Consider the following 13,572-nt stretch of genomic DNA (forward strand, 5'->3'; position numbering starts at 1 on the left):
ATTTATTTTATTTAATTTATTTTCTCATTAATTCTTAATTGGTTTATTTGTTTATCTTATTTTGTGTTAAAAAATAAAAATAAAGAGATTTAAGAAGATTGGAATTTTTTTAACAAAGCTTTCCTTGTGGAAAACCTGATGCAGCCCAGCCTCACCCAGACTCAGGTAAATTGAGTTTGAGGCCCCTGGCCTAAACATTGTGCTTTGTCACATGATACCTCCATCAACAAAAAGACATCATCTCTGTAACAGGTTTTAGAGAATCCTCTGGCATCCACCTGTAAATCCTTGTCTGACATTGTGCTGATGACACAGACCTGTTTTAAATATACTGACAAATGTACTGCATACACACATTTATTTAAATGGCATACATTTTTCAATTTAAAGAGATTTTTTAAATGGACTTTAAAGTTTAATTTGAATTACAGTAACATACAATGATACTGTATATTATTGTACAGCTGTCCTCACTGCGACCAGTGACTTTAGAGTCTGAATTCTTTTTTTTCTAGTTGACCCAGGCCTGTCACTTTGACCATTAAAGAAGGATGCAAAGTTTTTCTTGTGAAAGTCAAAATTACATATCGGTTCATGTCATCAGTTCAGTTCAGGTTTCTGATGTGTATCTAGTGTTGACTCAGCCTGTATGTTCCTCTTCAGCTGTCAAAGCAACATGGGCTCCATTTTGCTCATTTTATTTGATGCTTGTGATGTTGTAAAGTTCTGCTTTGTCCAAAGCCCCTGCAGTTGTCAGTAATTACTGCACCTTAATGTGTATCATATTTGACACTTGTTAAAATGATATAACTGGAATATTTGGTTCCATCCCCTTCTGATTCTGTGAGTTTTTCATGTTTTAGTCTCACTAACCTGTTTGATTGTTTTTGACCTTTGCTTCTGGAAGATCTGTACAGTTGGACACAGCAGTTATTGACTTAGTTTATCTCTCTGCATACAGACAAATACATACAAACCATCTTCTAGTTTCTTGGTTTTCTGCATAAATTTGTCATGAATGTGATCTGATCTCTACCAGTCACAAATATGACCAAACACAGTATGTCTAAGCTGTTAAACATACTGCGTCTGCGGCCTTAGCAGTTATGCGGTCACTGTACTGGTCTGTTGTGGATTTAGCAGTCAGTCTACGTTCCTACCCTCACTTACGATCGTGAGTTTGCCTCCCTAGGTGCCTCCCTAGGCACCTCCCTGGGGACATATTTGAGCATGTCCTGCTGGGAGATTATAAATCCGCGTCTGACATTCTGTTGATGACACAGACTTGTATTAAATATACCGAGAAATGTACTGCATATCCACATTTATTTAAACGGCGTACATTTTTCAATTTAAGTAGATTTTTTTTTTCTTGTGAAAGTCAAAATTACATATCAGTTCATGTCATCAGTTCAGTTCAGGTGTCTGATATTTATCTAGTGAGGATGGTGACCTGCAATAAGTTTTTCTTGTGAAAGTCAAAATTACATATCAGTTCATGTCATCAGTTCAGTTTAGGTGTCTGATATTTATCCAGTGAGGATCTTGACCTGCAATAAGTTTTTCTTGTGAAAGTCAAAATTACATATCAGTTCATGTCATCAGTTCAGTTTAGGTGTCTGATATTTATCTGTTAATGACTCAACCTACCATTTATTTCTAAAATCCTTGAAAAGGCTGTTGGTAAGCAGGTATGTGACCACTGACACAGAAATGAACGATTTGTAGATTTTCAATCAGGATTTAGAGCACATCATAATACAGAAACAGAAGTGTTAATAGTCATCACCAATCTTGTCTTAGCCTCATATAATGGACTCGTTTCTATACTTGTCCTCCTAGACCTTAGTGCTGCTGTTGACACCATCGACCGCAGGATCTTATTACAGAGACTGGAGCATGTAATTGGAATCAAGGGAACAGCGTTAAAATAGGTCCAGTGTTATTTATCGAACAGGTTCCAATTTGTTCATGTCCATGATGAACCTTCCATGTGCACAAAAGTTAGTTATGGAGTTCCACGAAGTTCGGTGCTAGGACCGATTATCTTCACCTTATTTCCCTTAGGCAATATTATTAGGAAGCATTCTATTAATTAGCACTGCTATGGAGATGACACTCATCTGTGTCTGTCCATGAAACAAAAACTGACAACACAAACCAGTTAACCAGACTTCAGGCATGTCTGAAGGACATAAAGGCCTGGATGACCAGTAACTTTCTACTTTTAAACTCTGAGAAAACAGAAGTTATTGTCTTTGTGCCTAAAATCCTCAGAAATAGCTTTTCTAACAGGCCTCCAGGACTACTGTGAAAAATGTTATTTATTTATTTATTAATTAATTACTGTAACTCATTAGCACTGTTGCCTCACAGCAAGAAGGTCGTGGGTTCGCATCCCGGCCTTTCTGTGTGGAGTTTGCATGTTCTCCCTGTGCTTGCGTGGGTTTACTCCGGGTACTCCGGTTTCCTCCCACAGTCCAAAAACATGCATGTCAGGTTGATTGGTGACTCTAAAATTGCCCGTAGGAGTGAGTGTGAGTGTGTGAGGTTGTCTGTCTTTGTGTGTCTATATGTGGCCCTGCGACAGACTGGTGACCTGTCTAGGGTGTACCCCTGCCTTCCACCCGAGAGAGAGCTGGGATAGGCTCCAGCGGATCCCCGTGACCCTGAACAGGAAAAGCGGGTATAGAAGATGGATGGATGGATGGACTGTAACTCATTACTATCTGGATGTCCCAGTAACTCCATAAAAAGCCTCCAGTTAATTCAGAAAGCTGCAAGCAGAGTCCTGACAGGAACTAGTAAGAAAAACATATTTCTCCTACACTAGCTTCTCTTCATTGGTAACCTGTAAAATCCAGAATAGAATTTAAAATACTTCTCACATACAAATCCCTTGGTCAAGCTCCTTCATACCTTAAAGACCTCATAGTACCATATTATCTCAGTAGTGCACTTAAGATTGCAGGTTTACTTGTGGTTCCCAGAGTGTGTTCCTGTTCTTTTCTTTCTCCTCTATCCACTCATCCCAACCGGTCAAGGCAGGTGGCCACTCAAACTGAGCCCGGTTCTGTTGGAGGTTTTTCCGTTAAAGGGAGTTTTTCCTCTCCACTGTTGCCAAGTGCTGCTCATAAGGGATTTGTTGGGTTTATATTTCTTTTTTTTTTGTAAAGAGCCTTGAGATAATTGTGTCATGATTTGGTGCTGTACAAATAAAATTGAATTGAATAGTTAGAAATGCTTGTCCACTGATTGCAGCCATTTTGGTCCCAGCTTCCTTCTGTCTGAATGTCAAATTGTCCTTGCCCAATTCACTGAACCCAAATAAGATAAACTTTATAAATGCATGAAAGGATATTCAATAATGTTATAATAGGTGCTCATAAATGAAGATGTACAGTATTATTTAGTGGTGTCATAGCTAAAACACTTAAAATTAGATTCTGAAAAATGTGATTAACACAGACCAACTGGTTTCAATGCTGATAGACTTTTATTTTTGCATTAGATAAGAAAGAAGAGTCAGACTGCAGAATAAAGTTGAGCTCAAAGCATTCTTTCCATAACACATTCAGTCTGCTCTTATTAAAGGCACAAAACCTCAGAGACAGTCCAGCTCCTGTTTATGTTACTTGTCTCTTCCTTCCTTAAGTAGCGTTACAGCCATAGAAAAGAAATAAAACAAGGTATAAAACCTTCATCTTATGAATGAGTCTGATAATACAAATGCAGGTGAGTGTGTAAAGATAAGCAGTAACAAATCTCTCAATGTTTCAGGTGGTCTCTGACGGGTACTTGAAGCCTCTGTTCCAGTCCAGGTATCACTATACTTTCTTGGCGCAGACAGATGGACGACGATAGTGACACTGCAGATTACCCCAGCACTTCTGAGCTGTAAGTACAAGGCACAGCAGCCAGTCAGTGCTACATAGAAGTGTTTACTGAGACCAGATTATCTTGAGGAACAGGGGAATTGGTATTTAAATCATCACCACACATATTTCCGCGAGTTAAAATACGTTTAATTCTGCTATAAATGATATAATATTGCACATTGCAAACAACAAATGAACATGGGATTTTCTAATTGAGACAGGCTTTATTTCCAACTCTTTTTTTAGCCTTCATCATTTAAAACACTCACTGAATAAGGCTCAGAGCTTTTGGATTTACCTGAGTGATTCATCAGCACACAGTGCTGCTCGCCCTGACTGTAAACTGGCTTTCCAGGACACCAGTTTGTATAGTGGAAAAGTGTGCCATCACTCCAGAGCCAAAACCTTTCCTAGATGACAAAATCAAATAGATTAAGAATTAGGAATGGTTATTACATACCCAACTCATAAAATGAGTAATGATTCATAAAATACCTCTTGACCATTAGAGCCTCCAATCCATGTTTCTTTGTAGTCATGACTGGCAGCCATTATCACCCTCTGAATTCCATGATACTCATGAGTGTCATGCACTGATGCCAGGTTTCCACCCATGGACTGGCAGTTTCTCTGCAGTGGAGAATAACAGTGTGAAGTGGCCCAGAGAGGAGCAATAGCAGTAAGCAGGGCCAAAAGAGGAGTCCAGTTAACTAAGTGTTCAAATCAGTGTAAAAAGAATAAACTCAGTGATTTTACCTCAGCTTCAGCCCAAGTCAGGGGTGTTTGAATGTAATAGAAGTAACGGTTCCTGTAGCGAGACCGAAACACGGTCCTCTTCACCAGGGGGCTACTTGCTGAGGACAAATACAGACTATTTAATAATCAGTTCATTACATTGATATATAGTATTCACTGTGTAATGTGAAGTAAAACCAAAACAACAGCTGTACACACTGTCAGTCAGTGATACTTGTTTTATTATGAACAACGTTAATAATATGAGTGGAATTTCTGGTTCCATCCCCTTCAGATTTTATGAGTTTGTCATATTTTAGTCTCACTGACCTGTTTGATCGTTTTCATCCTTTGCTTCTGGAAGATCTGGATAGTTGGACACAGCAGTTATTGACTTAGTTTCTCTCTCTGCATACAGACCAATACATACAAACCATCTTGGTCTTTTTAATGCAGTTCTCACCTGCAGCTGGAGTCAGATCCATCATGGCACAGACACAAAGCACAAAGACACCGAGCATCTTCATGGTGGAGATCAGATTATACAGATTTTTACCTTTAGCAAAGAGAACCATACATGTTAGGAATCCTTCTCACACAGTGACTGACAGTTCATTAAAGGAAAGAAGGAAGATGATCAGAGGGTTTGTGGCGAACCTGCAGCAGAATTATCTTCTTCCTTCTCAGTGTCAGCCTCACACGAAGGTGCTGAAGAAGCCAAAGAGCAGCTCATAACTACAGTTACTTATCTCCCACAAAATGAGGAACTGATGACACAGCAACACACAAAGCTGTAATATCATTATTAGGAAGAATAGTCAAAACACAGGCGATCGAAGTACAAATTCAAAGGAAACATTTGTTCACACTCATGTGGGAACTTCTTAGTGCAACAGGCCTATTTAATTAATTAACCATTAAAGAGTCAAAATGTCATTTTTTTGTTTTTAGTTTCTAATTTTGTGGTTTTCTGCATAAATTTGTCATAAATGTGATCTGGATGGATGGATAAAACTTGGAAACAGTGCCATTACTTTTCTTGCAGCTGTAAACCCACAGGCAGCTACTTAAACCCCAAATGTAGATGTATGTCATTTCAGGTGTTTTTCCTTTAATACAAGCAGATACACAGTATTTATAGGGCACATGGGAGAAATAGTGAACTTCTCCTTGAATGGAAACGTTTGTATTTGAACTACATTTTGCATTGCTGTTTTAACTGCTTTATTCCAGTTCCCACCTTTGTGTTACAGTTTGCTGACTATTGAGGATTTATTTTCCATTTTCTTGTTTCTAAGGTTGCCATCCATCACTGGCAGTTAAGTTATGCAATTACATTCATTGTACACGCAGGGCCTAAACATTGTGCTTTGTCACATGGTACCTACATCAACAAAAAGACATTATCTCTGTAACAGGTTTTAGAGATTCCTCTGGCATCCACCTGTAAATCCTTGTCTGACATTGTGCTGATGACACAGACCTGTTTTAAATATACTGACAAATGTACTGCATACACACATTTATTTAAATGGCATACATTTTTCAATTTAAAGAGATTTTTTAAATGGACTTTAAAGTTTAATTTGAATTACAATAACATACAATGATACTGTATATTATTGTACAGCTGTCCTCACTGCGACCAGTGACTTTAGAGTCTGAATTCCTTTTTTTCTAGTTGACCCAGGCCTGTCACTTTGACCATTAAAGAAGGATGCAAAGTTTTTCTTGTGAAAGTCAAAATTACATATCGGTTCATGTCATCAGTTCAGTTCAGGTTTCTGATGTGTATCTAGTGTTGACTCAGCCTGTATGTTCCTCTTCAGCTGTCAAAGCAACATGGGCTCCATTTTGCTCATTTTATTTGATGCTTGTGGTGTTGTAAAGCTCTGCTTTGTCCAAAGCCACTGCAGTTGTCAGTAATTACTGCACCTTAATGTGTATCATATTTGACACTTGTTAAAATGATATAACTGGAATATTTGGTTCCATCCCCTTCTGATTCTGTGAGTTTTTCATGTTTTAGTCTCACTAACCTGTTTGATTGTTTTTGACCTTTGCTTCTGGAAGATCTGTACAGTTGGACACAGCAGTTATTGACTTAGTTTATCTCTCTGCATACAGACAAATACATACATACTTGTATTAAATATACCGAGAAATGTACTGCATATCCACATTTATTTAAACGGCGTACATTTTTCAATTTAAATAGATTTTTTTTTTCTTGTGAAAGTCACAATTACATATCAGTTCATGTCATCAGTTCAGTTCAGGTGTCTGATATTTATCTAGTGAGGATGGTGACCTGCAATAAGTTTTTCTTGTGAAAGTCAAAATTACATATCAGTTCATGTCATCAGTTCAGTTTAGGTGTCTGATATTTATCTGTTAATGACTCAGCCTGCATGTTCCTCTTCAGCTGTCAAAGCAACATGGGCTTCATTTCACTTATTTTATTTGATACTTGTGGTGTTGTAAAGCTCTGCTTTGTCCAAAGCCCCTACAATTTTTTAACTTGAAAATCTGCTCATCCAAGCATTCAAGATTTTTAGATGTTTGGATGGTTTATATCCTGCAGTGGATGAGCTGATGACTATAACACCACATGGGGGCCAGATGACTTTATTACAGTAACATTTATTGAAAAAGTGTATCTGCATCAGCTTTCACTCTAAAGCCGCCCACAATGCTCGATAACATGGCAACATGGCTGTAAGTTTAAATTAGCAGCCTTTATGTTCACCTTCTTCAATGGGGTGTCCTTTCCATTTTCATCTTGCAAATGAATCTTCTACTACAGTAGCTCTTGACTCACCTGTTAGACCTCAGTTATGTTTAGACTGCTTCTTTCCCAAGGATCTCTCTGAATTCGGTTGCTTCATGTAAATGATCATCTCTCTTAGACCACATCCCAAATAGACTGCTCAAAGACACCCTGCTATTAGTTGGCTCATCTTTATTAGACTTGGTAAATTTATCTCTAGTAACAGGCTTTTAAGACTGCAGTAATCGAACCCTTATTCAAAATGCCCAGTGTTGATCCCAGAATCTTGGCTAATTATAGACCAATATCCAACCTACCATTTATTTCTGAAATCCTTGAAAAGGCTTTTGGGTAAGCAGGTATGTGACCACTGACACAGAAATGAACGATTTGTAGATTTTCAATCAGGATTTAGAGCACATCATAATACAGAAACAGAAGTGTTAATAGTCATCACCAATCTTGTCTTAGCCTCATATAATGGACTCGTTTCTATACTTGTCCTCCTAGACCTTAGTGCTGCTGTTGACACCATCGACCGCAGGATCTTATTACAGAGACTGGAGCATATAATTGGAATCAAGGGAACAGCGTTAAAATAGGTCCAGTGTTATTTATCGAACAGGTTCCAATTTGTTCATGTCCATGATGAACCTTCCATGTGCACAAAAGTTAGTTATGGAGTTCCACGAAGTTCGGTGCTAGGACCGATTATCTTCACCTTATTTCCCTTAGGCAATATTATTAGGAAGCATTCTATTAATTAGCACTGCTATGGAGATGACACTCATCTGTGTCTGTCCATGAAACAAAAACTGACAACACAAACCAGTTAACCAGACTTCAGGCATGTCTGAAGGACATAAAGGCCTGGATGACCAGTAACTTTCTACTTTTAAACTCTGAGAAAACAGAAGTTATTGTCTTTGTGCCTAAAATCCTCAGAAATAGCTTTTCTAACAGGCCTCCAGGACTACTGTGAAAAATGTTATTTATTTATTTATTAATTAATTACTGTAACTCATTACTATCTGGATGTCCCAGTAACTCCATAAAAAGCCTCCAGTTAATTCAGAAAGCTGCAAGCAGAGTCCTGACAGGAACTAGTAAGAAAAACATATTTCTCCTACACTAGCTTCTCTTCATTGGTAACCTGTAAAATCCAGAATAGAATTTAAAATACTTCTCACATACAAATCCCTTGGTCAAGCTCCTTCATACCTTAAAGACCTCATAGTACCATATTATCTCAGTAGTGCACTTAAGATTGCAGGTTTACTTGTGGTTCCCAGAGTGTGTTCCTGTTCTTTTCTTTCTCCTCTATCCACTCATCCCAACCGGTCAAGGCAGGTGGCCACTCAAACTGAGCCCGGTTCTGTTGGAGGTTTTTCCGTTAAAGGGAGTTTTTCCTCTCCACTGTTGCCAAGTGCTGCTCATAAGGGATTTGTTGGGTTTATATTTCTTTTTTTTTTGTAAAGAGCCTTGAGATAATTGTGTCATGATTTGGTGCTGTACAAATAAAATTGAATTGAATAGTTAGAAATGCTTGTCCACTGATTGCAGCCATTTTGGTCCCAGCTTCCTTCTGTCTGAATGTCAAATTGTCCTTGCCCAATTCACTGAACCCAAATAAGATAAACTTTATAAATGCATGAAAGGATATTCAATAATGTTATAATAGGTGCTCATAAATGAAGATGTACAGTATTATTTAGTGGTGTCATAGCTAAAACACTTAAAATTAGATTCTGAAAAATGTGATTAACACAGACCAACTGGTTTCAATGCTGATAGACTTTTATTTTTGCATTAGATAAGAAAGAAGAGTCAGACTGCAGAATAAAGTTGAGCTCAAAGCATTCTTTCCATAACACATTCAGTCTGCTCTTATTAAAGGCACAAAACCTCAGAGACAGTCCAGCTCCTGTTTATGTTACTTGTCTCTTCCTTCCTTAAGTAGCGTTACAGCCATAGAAAAGAAATAAAACAAGGTATAATACCTTCATCTTATAAATGAGTCTGATAATACAAATGCGGGTGAGTGTGTAAAGATAAGCAGTAACAAATCTCTCAATGTTTCATGTGGTCTCTGACGGGTACTTGAAGCCTCTGTTCCAGTCCAGGTATCAATATACTTTCTTGGCGCAGACAGATGGACGACGATAGTGACACTGCAGATTACCCCAGCACTTCTGAGCTGTAAGTACAAGGCACAGCAGCCAGTCAGTGCTACATAGAAGTGTTTACTGAGACCAGTTTATCTTGAGGAACAGGGGAATTGGTATTTAAATCATCACCACACATATTTCCATGAGATAAAATACGTTTAATTCTGCTATAAATGATATAATATTGCACATTGCAAACAACAAATGAACATGGGACTTTCTAATTGAGACAGGCTTTATTTCCAACTCTTTTTTTAGCCTCAGAGGAACTGAGGAAGGCTCAGAGCTTTTGGATTTACCTGAGTGATTCATCAGCACACAGTGCTGCTGGCCCTGACTGTAAACTGGCTTTCCAGGACACCAGTTTGTATAGTGGAAAAGTGTGCCATCACTCCAGAGCCAAAACCTGTCCTAGATGACAAAATCAAATAGATTAAGAATTAGGAATGGTTATTACATACCCAACTCATAAAATGAGTAATGATTCATAAAATACCTCTTGACCATTAGAGCCTCCAATCCATGTTTCTTTGTAGTCATGACTGGCAGCCATTATCACCCTCTGAATTCCATGATACTCATGAGTGTCATGCACTGATGCCAGGTTTCCACCCATGGACTGGCAGTTTCTCTGCAGTGGAGAATAACAGTGTGAAGTGGCCCAGAGAGGAGCAATAGCAGTAAGCAGGGCCAAAAGAGGAGTCCAGTTAACTAAGTGTTCAAATCAGTGTAAAAAGAATAAACTCAGTGATTTTACCTCAGCTTCAGCCCAAGTCAGGGGTGTGTGAATGTAATAGAAGTAACGGTTCCTGTAGCGAGACCGAAACACGGTCCTCTTCACCAGGGGGCTACTTGCTGAGGACAAATACAGACTATTTAATAATCAGTTCATTACATTGATATATAGTATTCACTGTGTAATGTGAAGTAAAACCAAAACAACAGCTGTACACACTGTCAGTCAGTGATACTTGTTTTATTATGAACAACGTTAATAATATGAGTGGAATTTCTGGTTCCATCCCCTTCAGATTTTATGAGTTTGTCATATTTTAGTCTCACTGACCTGTTTGATCGTTTTCATCCTTTGCTTCTGGAAGATCTGGATAGTTGGACACAGCAGTTATTGACTTAGTTTCTCTCTCTGCATACAGACCAATACATACAAACCATCTTGGTGTTTTTAATGCAGTTCTCACCTGCAGCTGGAGTCAGATCCATCATGGCACAGACACAAAGCACAAAGACACCGAGCATCTTCATGGTGGAGATCAGATTATACAGATTTTTACCTTCAGCAAAGAGAACCATACATGTTAGGAATCCTTCTCACACAGTGACTGACAGTTCATTAAAGGAAAGAAGGAAGATGATCAGAGGGTTTGTGGCAAACCTGCAGCAGAATTATCTTCTTCCTTCTCAGTGTCAGCCTCACACGAAGGTGCTGAAGAAGCCAAAGAGCAGCTCATAACTACAGTTACTTATCTCCCACAAAATGAGGAACTGATGACACAGCAACACACAAAGCTGTAATATCATTATTAGGAAGAATAGTCAAAACACAGGCGATCGAAGTACAAATTCAAAGGAAACATTTGTTCACACTCATGTGGGAACTTCTTAGTGCAACAGGCCTATTTAATTAATTAACCATTAAAGAGTCAAAATGTAATTTTTTTGTTTTTAGTTTCTAATTTTGTGGTTTTCTGCATAAATTTGTCATAAATGTGATCTGGATGGATGGATAAAACTTGGAAACAGTGCCATTACTTTTCTTGCAGCTGTAAACCCACAGGCAGCTACTTAAACCCCAAATGTAGATGTATGTCATTTCAGGTGTTTTTCCTTTAATACAAGCAGATACACAGTATTTATAGGGCACATGGGAGAAATAGTGAACTTCTCCTTGAATGGAAACGTTTGTATTTGAACTACATTTTGCGTTGCTGTTTTAACTGCTTTATTCCAGTTTCCCCCCTTTGTGTTACAGTTTGCTGACTATTGAGGATTTATTTTCCATTTTCTTGTTTCTAAGGTTGCCATCCATCACTGGCAGTTAAGTTATGCAATAACATTCATTGTACACGCAGGGCCTAAACCAGAGGTCTCAAACTCGCGGCCCGCGGGCCATTTGCGGCCCGCAGGACGATAGTTTGTGGCCCCCGCCTTAATATGAAAGTTTAATGTTAGTGCGGCCCGCAAGTTTGATATGTATGGCACTTTAAGGGGGTGTCACACCGAACGAGAAATGCAGCGTCGCGTCGCACCACGTCTTTAAAATTATTAGTGTACACACACCGGCGGTGCCGTTTGGCGTTTGTCCGTCGCGCCCAGCTACGACTCAGGATGCTGTTCATATTCCTGCCGCGCCACAGAGCGCCTTCTGCATGGTTTTATATTAAATAACATCATATTTCTCTCAAATTGTCGTTAATACATTATACAAAGACACCACTGCTGCAAAATACTAGCTACTTGCATTGGTTTTAAAAAATGTAAACACATAATTAAATGTATAATAAACGTAGTCCTTTTAATCTTATTATCTAAAATTCAGGATTATTTTCTTTATTTTCATCAGATCAGATCATTATTTTGCATATACACTGTGCATTATGCATTGTGCATATTCTTCATTACCTTAAAAATGTTAAATATAAAAAATAGATATTATAAACTGAAACCGAAACTAAAATAGAATAGTACATCTGTTTAATTAAAATACAAAAAAAAATTTACAAGGTGTTTGGTTAGGTTTTCGCTCAGGCTGGCTAGCTAACGTTAGCTTTTACAATGTAGTTGCCTAGACAACAGATACAACAAAACAATAACAGACTTAAAGATTATATTTATTACTGATTGATTTATTTATTTTCTATTTATTTTATTTAATTTATTTTCTCATTAATTCTTAATTGGTTTATTTGTTTATCTTATTTTGTGTTAAAAAATAAAAATAAAGAGATTTAAGAAGATTGGAATTTTTTTAACAAAGCTTTTCTTGTGGAAAACCTGATGCGGCCCAGCCTCACCCAAACTCAGGTAAATTGAGTTTGAGACCCCTGGCCTAAACATTGTGCTTTGTCACATGGTACCTCCATCAACAAAAAGACATCATCTCTGTAACAGGTTTTACAGATTCCTCTGGCATCCACCTGTAAATCCTTGTCTGACATTGTGCTGATGACACAGACCTGTTTTAAATATACTGACACATGTACTGCATACACACATTTATTTAAATGGCATACATTTTTCAATTTAAAGAGATTTTTTAAATGGACTTTAAAGTTTAATTTGAATTACAGTAACATACAATGATACTGTATATTATTGTACAGCTGTCCTCACTGCGACCAGTGACTTTAGAGTCTGAATTCTTTTTTTTCTAGTTGACCCAGGCCTGTCACTTTGACCATTAAAGAAGGATGCAAAGTTTTTCTTGTGAAAGTCAAAATTACATATCGGTTCATGTCATCAGTTCAGTTCAGGTTTCTGATGTGTATCTAGTGTTGACTCAGCCTGTATGTTCCTCTTCAGCTGTCAAAGCAACATGGGCTCCATTTTGCTCATTTTATTTGATGCTTGTGATGTTGTAAAGTTCTGCTTTGTCCAAAGCCCCTGCAGTTGTCAGTAATTACTGCACCTTAATGTGTATCATATTGGACACTTGTTAAAATGATATAACTGGAATATTTGGTTCCATCCCCTTCTGATTCTGTGAGTTTTTCATGTTTTAGTCTCACTAACCTGTTTGATTGTTTTTGACCTTTGCTTCTGGAAGATCTGTACAGTTGGACACAGCAGTTATTGACTTAGTTTATCTCTCTGCATACAGACAAATACATACAAACCATCTTCTAGTTTCTTGGTTTTCTGCATAAATTTGTCATGAATGTGATCTGATCTCTACCAGTCACAAATATGACCAAACACAGTATGTCTAAGCTGTTAAACATACTGCGTTTGCGGCCTTAGCAGTTATGTGGTCACTGTACTGGTCTGTTGTGGATTTAGCAGT

The 13,572-nt window shown here is 38.0% G+C and overlaps 2 protein-coding genes across 2 annotated transcripts; both read right to left on the reverse strand.

The window, feature by feature from the left end:
- Positions 1-3,565: 3,565 nt before the first annotated feature.
- On the reverse strand, positions 3,566-5,326 carry LOC113141277 (ladderlectin-like). Its single transcript, XM_026325599.1, has 7 exons — positions 5,271-5,326; positions 5,077-5,169; positions 4,944-4,979; positions 4,635-4,732; positions 4,374-4,508; positions 4,177-4,288; positions 3,566-3,895 (listed from the first exon to the last, which is right to left on the reverse strand). The coding sequence occupies exons 2-7, from the start codon at positions 5,138-5,140 to the stop codon at positions 3,828-3,830; spliced, it is 513 nt and encodes a 170-aa protein (XP_026181384.1). The 5' UTR covers positions 5,141-5,169; positions 5,271-5,326; the 3' UTR covers positions 3,566-3,827.
- Positions 5,327-9,259: 3,933 nt separating this feature from the next.
- LOC113141258 (ladderlectin-like) lies at positions 9,260-11,000 on the reverse strand. Its single transcript, XM_026325567.1, has 7 exons — positions 10,945-11,000; positions 10,751-10,843; positions 10,618-10,653; positions 10,309-10,406; positions 10,048-10,182; positions 9,851-9,962; positions 9,260-9,580 (listed from the first exon to the last, which is right to left on the reverse strand). Exons 2-7 carry the CDS (start codon positions 10,812-10,814, stop codon positions 9,510-9,512), a joined length of 516 nt encoding a protein of 171 aa, XP_026181352.1. The 5' UTR covers positions 10,815-10,843; positions 10,945-11,000; the 3' UTR covers positions 9,260-9,509.
- Between the last annotated feature and the right edge of the window lie 2,572 nt (positions 11,001-13,572).

This window comes from Mastacembelus armatus, chromosome 18 (genome assembly GCF_900324485.2).
Source record: "Mastacembelus armatus chromosome 18, fMasArm1.2, whole genome shotgun sequence".
Taxonomy (NCBI): domain Eukaryota; kingdom Metazoa; phylum Chordata; class Actinopteri; order Synbranchiformes; family Mastacembelidae; genus Mastacembelus; species Mastacembelus armatus.